Source organism: Cyprinodon tularosa, unplaced genomic scaffold (assembly GCF_016077235.1).
Source record: "Cyprinodon tularosa strain WSP-4 unplaced genomic scaffold, ASM1607723v1 ctg385, whole genome shotgun sequence".
NCBI classification, from domain to species: Eukaryota; Metazoa; Chordata; class Actinopteri; order Cyprinodontiformes; family Cyprinodontidae; genus Cyprinodon; species Cyprinodon tularosa.
This window is the reverse complement of record NW_024039102.1, coordinates 1,118,259-1,127,291: the sequence shown is the minus strand read 5'-3', so window position 1 is coordinate 1,127,291 and position 9,033 is coordinate 1,118,259. Positions and strand designations below refer to the sequence as shown.

At 45.9% G+C, this 9,033-nt stretch overlaps 1 protein-coding gene across 1 annotated transcript in view; it reads right to left on the bottom strand.

The window, feature by feature from the left end:
- Positions 1-517: 517 nt before the first annotated feature.
- The window catches only part of map1sa (microtubule-associated protein 1Sa), an 11,841-nt gene continuing 3,325 nt past the window's right edge, over positions 518-9,033 (bottom strand). The window contains exons 3-7 of the mRNA XM_038297242.1: positions 7,942-8,024; positions 7,254-7,394; positions 4,038-7,137; positions 1,528-1,751; positions 518-1,452 (exon numbers count right to left, since the gene is read on the bottom strand). Coding sequence (XP_038153170.1) covers positions 1,297-1,452; positions 1,528-1,751; positions 4,038-7,137; positions 7,254-7,394; positions 7,942-8,024 — 3,704 coding nt within the window. The 3' untranslated portion in view covers positions 518-1,296. The remainder of the gene's footprint in view (positions 1,453-1,527; positions 1,752-4,037; positions 7,138-7,253; positions 7,395-7,941; positions 8,025-9,033) is intronic.

Below are 9,033 nucleotides of genomic sequence, written 5' to 3'. Positions count from 1 at the left end.
TCGTGCTTGCTTAGTGTTATTTTCAGCACTATTATGGCTCTAAGCTCTGTCTCTTTTGGTGCCTCTCTGTCTGATCCTCTCCCCTGCTCTTAGCAAACTTCTTAGGAAAAATCTTGATCAGCATTCATCCCGCAGCTCTTCCTTCTAGGAATCCGGCCAAATGTATTTGTCCTCCAGAACTGGTAGCTCAGGGTCCAGACTAGGAAGCAGAGTTGTAGTTGAATACACCTATATGCAGCTTTCTTCGTTACCCACCCATTAACCCTCTCAGCGACTGTCTAGCTCATAGCCAGAAACTAACAGATTAGAAAATAATCTAAATGGAGTAAATTGCAAAAAAAAAAAAAAAAAACTAAATAAGTATGACTTAAAAAGAGCAAACAATATAATTATATTTTTTTTAACATAAGACTGCTCTCAAAGATTTAGACAATAAATTGATTTGTGATAATCAGAATAATTTATTTTGTCTCACAGAAACCTGGCTGCAGCAAGAGGATTGCATTAGTATAATTAAGTGAAGGGGTAGCAACCATCTTTCAGTCTGACTAACTGATTAATCCAAAGCCAATTGAACTTTCTAAATCCTAAACCCAAATTTGTTAGGCATGAAAATAAACCTCTATTTTTTGTTTAGCATCGTACACCAGATCCTTACTCTCAGTTTTCAGACTTCCAAACTGATTTAGTGTTAAATACTGACAGCCATAATAGTGGGGGACCTTAACATTCATACTGAAACTGATAGCTTGAATGCAGGCTTTAATGCCATCATGGACTCTAATGACTTTGCTCAAAACATCCGCAGCAAACACACTCCTGTCTTTATAGTCTGGACCTTGTTCTGACTGACATTTGGCATCAAGTGTGAACAAATGACAGAATTTCCTCATAACTCTGAATATTTCCGATAACCTTTGACTTTAATTTATCCAGATATCCTCGTCTGAGAGAACATTCCATTCAATTCCATTTAGATAACCCAGTTTAAGTTCTAATCCAGCTAATTTTTATTGAATTTAACAAACATTAACGAGGTGAGCTAGAGGTTCTGGTCTGACTCTTTAAAAAAAGAAAACATAAGCTCAACCTGCTTTAACGAGGTGAGAAGAAAGTTCTGCTCAAACCTGTTTTATTTTTTGTACTGAAGGTGCTAATCCAGCAGCTGGGAAAGGACCATGATGTCACACAGGTAAGAAAAACATGGAGTATACATTTCTTTCTGAGCATGCTCGCTTACAGTATAGCAGGTACATTCTGCTGCGAGGTTGAAAGGCAGGTGGGTGGAACCTGAGTTTAAAACTCCACCTTACAAGCAGGAAACGTCTCATCCTGCATGGCGACAGTACTGTTGCTACCCAACACGGTCAGATTGAGCTCTCGCTGACGTTCGTGCGTCTCCTGGTACCACTCGTGCATCACCATTGAATCAAAGGTTGGAATGAGGGTCACCTGGAAACAGACCAATCAGAGGGCAGGTTATATGAAGGGCATGGCTGTGAGATAGTCAATGGTAGTGGCACCCACCGGAATGTTGGGCCAGCTGCTCTTCCCTTCCAGCAGACCATCCAAGATGCTCCTCATCATCTCCTCCTTCACCGGATCATCTCCACTGATGATATAATAAGAAGAACGCAGGCGTCTAAACAAATCCTGGTCGACGGTGGAGGATGCAGCGCCAGATGGAAGATAGGCTAGGTCCACATAAACCACCGGACTTTCAGAACCAGGAGTAGTAGCCGACCTGGAACCTGGACATGATATTAACTGGTTATATTAGGTCATTTCCAAGGAACCAGCTTAGTTAACAGGGAGTGTTAATTTCGTCAACCATGACGATGATGAAAATATTTCGTCAACGCCCCTTTTTCCCGTGTCAATGATGAGACAATATTGAACAAAAATTGTTTCCAGAAAATAAAAATATGACAAAAATAAAAAATGATTTTCGTCAACGAAATTCACGATCCATGGACGAATAGACATTAAGAAATGTAATTGTTTATGATTAATTTGAAATTGTTAATATAAGTGTTTCTTGAGCTTCATAGAAGATTACACGCTTACCCACAGCGCCCCGCGGCACTCAGTCAGTAGTAGCAAAGCTCAATTTCGCAGTCATTGCGGATACCAGTGTGTGGTTTGTTAAACGCCTGGATGTACGGAGCCATTTCCTTTACAACGCGAGGGAAAACACCGCAGGAAGGACGCCACCAGCGAGTCTGCGGCTTCAAGATGGCAGGGAAGAAAACAGCAAATCTCAAGCGACATCTGAGGAGCCAAAAGCTGATATATGGATAAGGTAATGAACGGGTGTGTGTGCGCACATGGGTGCATGCATGTGGCTGTGGGTGTGTGTGTGCCTTCCTGTGCCTGTATCTGTCTGTCTCTCTGTCATAGAAGAACGATGTTCTACTGATACACTGGATATTAATTGCTTAGATTTCTTCCTCCCAACCAGATACCTGACACAGTGACACCACAGCCAAATCAGAGGTTGAGGAAAGAAAGGAAGTCTGTTGCAGAGATGCACCCTCACCCCTGACGCCAAAGAGCAGAAAGCCCTGGAGAACTCAATGGCAAAGTGGATTGGTTGTTCTGGCCTGCCTGCAAGGACCATTGAGGATGAAGACTTTGTGGATATGATGAAACAAGCCGACAAAAGGCTCAATGTGTACAGTGTGATATATATGTTAAAAAGAGAATCAGCGTGTGAAGTTCTATTCTGCACTGTGTTATATAAATAAAATAGAGAAAAAGAGAAGCAGTGTGTGGTGAAGTTTTATTCTGAACAGTGTGATATATATGTTAAAAAAGCAGTGTGTGGAGAAGTTCTATTATTTACAGACTAAAATGACTAAAATAACAAAAATGATAAAAATTTTGACTAAGAATAAAATAGATTTTTGCAGACTAAATTTAAAAAAGCTGATGAAATTGAAACTGTTAACAGGTATGTTTGAGGAATACAACCCTGATTGTTTTAAATGTTTCCCTGGTTTGGCACACCTGATTCAGGTGATTGCAATTTTTTTCAAAAAAGGCTGTTTATCAGCCATCAAATAAAATCAGGTTGGCTCAACCAGGAGTGCTTTAAGGTAGATTATGTGTGATTTGAATAAATCATCTTTGTAAAGTACCTTGAGATGATGTGTTGAGAATTGGCCCCATCTAACTAAACTGAGGTGAAATGGTGAGGGCCTACATTAGCAAATAATCCTGAGACTAAATTATCCCCACCATGGCTCAACTTATCACCACCAGTGCAAATGAGCCAGATCTTACAACTTCATACTTTAGTCTTAGGATTCTTTGTGAATAAGGGCACAGGATCAGAAAATCTAACTGAAAACATTTAAAGTCATAGGGAAATCACATTTAAATGTCAAATCATTCTGGCTTAAACATGAATATAAATGTACTCTTTATCACAGGGTATTGTCCCAAAATTGAGAAAATTTCTATTTAAAAAAAAATCCTGTCTTAAGATCTTGTTTTTTTATTTCGTTATCTTATGCAGGCCAGTTAATTATACGTCAGGTTGTACACCTAAATTAACCAATCGTATATCAATGGTCAAATTTTTTTGGCCCATCTTGATTCATATGTCTCAGCTAATATACGCAACGGTTGAAATAGGAGATAAGAATCATTCATTCTTTATTAGTTTCCCACCGAGTTCCGTCCCAGTGTTCACGGGGATGGACGTCTGTGTCTTCAGCAGGCGTAGAGCTAACAGAACTGGCAGCATTGCGAGGCCAGGGTCCAAAGGTAATTTCCCATTGGGAACCTACTAGCACTAGGTTGCTATCTGGTTGGAAACGATAATGCGGAGAAACCGCCCATAATCAAACTTGCTTGCGAACCTTCCGCCACAACAATCCCGCCCTCTGGATAAACTACCAATCACATTCACTTTATTCACTTGGGCACCACTCGGGAGAATTCGAAAATGAAACGGTTGGAACGACCATTTCCCCACGACTTTAATTATCTGGACCTAACTGAAACTATGAACTAGCTTTCAATTGGCCTACCTGATGATTGTGGTCTTGCAGGTCCAACCTTGGATCCACCAAGCGAATTTCGTGCTGATGGTTTGGTCTCCAGACTGGTTTTCATGGACCCGCTGGAACTAGCTTTGGACCTGGTGCTCTGGACAGAGCTGCTCCCTGATGCAGTTCTCTGCAGCGGTTTCTTCTTGGCAGGGAGGGTCTTCGGGCCTTTGTCAGCCTCTGGGTCTGTCATGCAGGCCCCTCTCTGGAATGGCAGTGGGGGCAGGTCTTTAACCGGAGCTGGTGGCGGGTCATGCCTGCTGATGCAGTGCTGACTGGAATGATTGTGTGGCTGACCAGGGAGGAACGTGCTGGAGTCTTCATCAGAGTCCAGGTCTGCGGTGATAGAGGGGCAGTCCTCAGTGCTGGGAGGGATGTCAGAGTCTGTGGCAGTTGGCAGGGAGTCACTAACTGACGTTGGGGGCGTGACCTGACTATAGGTTGAGGTTTCACTGCTGTCTCGGTTTTGGGAAGGATCGTTCTCAGACAGATCTAGTGAGGCACCGGGATTCATCTGATGTTGATGGTTCTCTGCGGTTCTCGGATGCTGGAACTCACAGGGGGACACCAGGCACAAGTCAACATCATGAGGAATATCCAAGGTAAGCTCTGACATCTCATGAATGTTCTCCCTGGATCCACATCCATTCTGGTTAGACCTGATGGAAGGAAGTGGGCCACTGCTGCCGTCTGAGTCGACTATGTGCTCGTTTGTACAGATTTTGGTGGAAGGAACTTTCTCTGAAGAGACTGAAAGTGAATAATCAACCTCAGTGGAGAAGGGGGAGCCGACCTCAGCTGGCATTGAGGTCATGGTAGGGGAGGAGTCTGGTATCATGTCCATGACAGGACTGAGAAGGCTGGAATATTTATCCTGAGATGATGTGGAGTTTTCCAGTCCTTCACGCATGGAGCTGTTATCTGAAGTTCTGCATGAGCCCCCCTGGTGGTAGTCCTCAAAGCCCAGACTGGAGCCTCTCGCCTCAAGGCTGCTGTCCTCTCCAAAGCCTCTGGTGTTGTCTTCAGGAGACTGATGGAAGGGGGTGTGTCCAGCGCTGTTTGGAGCAGAGTCCGCAGGAGAAACCAGCTCCAGAGTTTTCTCCTCAGCCTGGATTCTAGGGGAACCCTCAGGCACCAGGAATGTTGCTGGGGTGAGGTCAAAGTTAACACTGAGCTCACCTTTGGGTGTTTTGGCAAGAGGTGAAGAAGTTTTGACTAAATGTTGGTCCGCCTCCACAGAGCGGAACTTCTCTGGACTCTCTGCTGTGGAGGTTTGGTCCCCACTGGTTGATGTTCCCTCAGAAGTCCCTGTAGTCTCCTTATCCGGACCCCTGTTTCCGTTGGCATCTTCCAGACAAAGCCTGCTGAGCTCCCCGGTCACATCCTCAGGCGTTGAAGTCTTTGAGCTTTTGGCCTCCTTCTGGATTTCCTTGGATCCCACCTTTCCTTTTGTTTCCTTGTTTAGCGGGTCTTTCTTGGGAAGCATTCCATCCTTCTTTATATTTCCAGTTTTCCCTGAACCTTTCTTTTGGTCTGTAGCTCCAGTTGAAGGGATTCCAGGAGTTTTCTTCACTTCTTTAACCGGCAATTTTACTGGTTTCTTCTCCTCGGGTTTACCGTCCTTCTTACTGTCTTTTTTTGGTTCATTTTTAGCTTCTTTCTTAGCCTTCAGACTTGTTGTGTCCTTCTTCGCAACTTCCTTCTTCCTCTCTGTGAGATCTTCCTTCTTCACAGAATGAGCAGTCAACTTCTCGTCCTTCTTCTTCCCTTCCTTCTTGTCCTCCTTTGGCGCGTCTTTCTTTGGATTAGGTTTCTCAGAAGTCTTTGCCTGCTTTGGTTTCATGTCGGCCTCCTTCACTTTGCCCTTTTCTTCTACATTCTTAGGGGCGGATTCGCCTGCTGCTTTACTCTTCATCTTCAATTCTGGTTTTCGTACTTCGACCCGTGCAGGTTTGTCTTTCTGTAAGGCACTGTTTGGTTTATGGTCTTTGGACGGGAACTTGAGACTTTCTCGACTCTCTTCACGCTTTAGAGGTTTCTGGGTTTTGGGTGCTTCCAGCTCCTCCAGACTCACAGACGGCTGTTTGAGGAAATCTACATGTGAGAGTTTTTCAAGACTGTCCAGGATTTTGGTCTGAGGAGTGCATCCGGGGAAGAGAACTCTGATAATCCTCTCCTGGGGGCTGGATGGATGCCAAACCAACAAGGCACAGATGGAAACCAGGCACGTTAGGGGAAGACTGGGGCTCTTTGTGCTGGTGCTGCCATTTGGCCAAAGCTGCAGCAAAGCTTCCAGGTCCTTACAGCCTCTGACTGGATTTAGGATGTACAGCTCCAGACGGCCCACCCCCATCTTTTGAAACAAGATCAGTGGTTCTATGGTGGGTCCATTGAGCCTGCTTAAAGGTTCAGGTCTTATTGACAGCTTCTGCAAGTTTAGCAAAGTGACCGATGCCTGGTCACAGCCCTGCAGTAGGCTGGGATCCGGCTTGATGGTCTTTAGTCTGTCAGGAGCGTTGAAGAAAACCACGCCGATCTCTGGAGAAATGAGGTTCTTCATCCTGTCCTCTCCGGGGTCAGCTCCGGCAGCCTCTTGGTTCTGCTCGGCCACCTTCCTCAGCAGCAGGCTGTTTAGGCCTGGCAGGTTATCAACGCCAATGTGGGTCAGGAGCACCGAGTCAATCCTGTCCAGGTGTCGGACCAGCTTCCAGTAGCAGGACCGGGGATCCGAGCCACCGTTTACCAGGACATTGAAACCGTTGACAGCGAAGAAGGCGGAGTCTCCTCGCCCGCCTGGGAAGACGTAGCAGCAGGGTCTGGACAGCTTCAGGAAGCCCACAGTGCTGGGCGGCTCCAGCAGGTTGAAGGGCGAGTCGGGCTCCAGTGACTCAGAGAGGTACTCTGTGAACTCCTGCAGACCCTCCATCTCTGGCAGAACGGGGCCCGGGTTGATCCGGATGCTTATGAAGTCCTGCAGGTTCTGTTGCTGCAGCTCTGATTCCTTCCACAGCCCAAGAACGGGACAGCTGAGGGTGAGACTGGCCTTCTGAACTGGGTCAGCAGAACTTAGCAGCTCCCCAACCTGCGGCACCAGAAAAGTTACAGAATCTGAACAGACAGGAACCAAGTGTAATAAAAGCTGATCTGGATTGGACCTTTAGCTGGTTCGGACCATCAGAACCTAAAGCATTATCTCACCTCCTCATCAGCAAATATCTGCACAAAGTCCCTGAAGGAGAAGCAGCCCTGCTGCAGGACGAGGTCTCTGCTGTTCTCCACACACTGACCGGCCAGAACCAGCAGCTTGTGCCGAGACGGGCTGCAGACCAGCCGCTGGACCTGATCCGAGACGGTGAAAAATAAAAAAGATAGAATAGTGACGTCCTTTACTGTCCAACAATGAAAGAAGAGTGGAGAGAAGAAAACTATCATCAAATTAACTCTAAAATCTACAAACTAAACTTTTATGCTTGGGAGGAGCTGGTCTGGTTGCTAAGGGAACCAATAAACACATGGGCTGTGACAGATCAGTCTGAATCTGTTTTTTCTGCAGATTATAACTCAGAGGAACCAAGAAACCTTCACACACACACACGTTGTGTAACACTATACTTGTGTGGACTTTCCATTGACTTCTATTCATTTCCCACTCATTTCTATGACCTAACCCAGACCCTTACCGAAACTCAATTCACACCTTAGTCCTTAACCTAACCCCCACGCCAAGAAGATAACCTTTCCCTCATGAGAATCAGTTGTTGGTCCCCACAAATACCTAGAAGTCCCCAAAATGTAGCATATTCCTGGAAAATGGTTCACACAAGATAAGAAAAACATGGCCACAAACACACACACACACAGGAAGGAGGAAGTCTCAGGTTCTCACCTCTGAGCAGACAAAGCTGTGGGCCGGGTTCACCACAACCCGAGTATCCAGAACTTCTCCACTGTGCTGCAGAGTCCGCTGACCTGCAGAACCAAACAGAACTTTTATACAGAGCCCAGGGAAGCCAGTCTCAAACTCATTTCATGAGTCAGCGCCAGAACTGAGCTCAAAGATGGTGGCAGGTACCAGCTTCAGACCAACAGCACTCGCTGGAACCGCAACCCCAGAGGCTAATTTTGATCAGAACCAGTCTATTTATCAAACCGGACTATCTTCCCTTCTGCCTTAGTCTCCGCCCATCTCTGCCTGACATCAAGATGCATTCACTGACCCCGCGGAGGTTAAATTTCTACAGTTTTGAGCAAGATGATAGAAAGAATGTGGAAATGGTTCTGCTCCTTTTCTGTCAGCTGATAGCCGTGACAGAACAGTTTAGCTGCCCTTATGCTCGTCTGAGTTTGGACCTGTGGTCTGAGCCCATCAGATTCAACACTGAACTCATTTATCAGATTTCAGATCATAAAAGACCCGTAATAAACTCAAGCCACTTAGACGAACCGGGTCATGCAGTAGAACTGGGTCCTAGTTAGAAAACAGCGCAGTCAGGTCCAGTTTTAACATTTCTACTGGGGAAAAAAAAGGGAAAACAAGACTGACCCGGAACCAGGACTGTGGTGGGAACCCGCCTGATGTTTCTGCAGGCGCTTCAGCAGCGTCTCAGCTGACCGTGTTTATGACTAACTGAGGACAACCAGAATTGTGTGTGACTAGAACCACCCAGATCAACACGTCTCTGAGGAGGAATTAGCCCACCACAGACAACTCAGATATTCTGCAGGTTCTGCAGGCACACAGGGACTGGACCTAGAGTAAGGTCCATCTGATGGACCAGTTGACCCCAGGCTTTCTAAGGTCACCTTCAGGAAAGTTCTCTCAACATCAGAGTCTCGTAATAGCAGACCCACACACAGCTGGTTCTGATCAGCGACGATACGGTCACCTTACATCACCACTTCAGCTGGTTCAGCTATTAAAAATAGAACTACGGACCGGGGGCCTTTAACACCGTCCATCCAAAACCTGAACCAACAG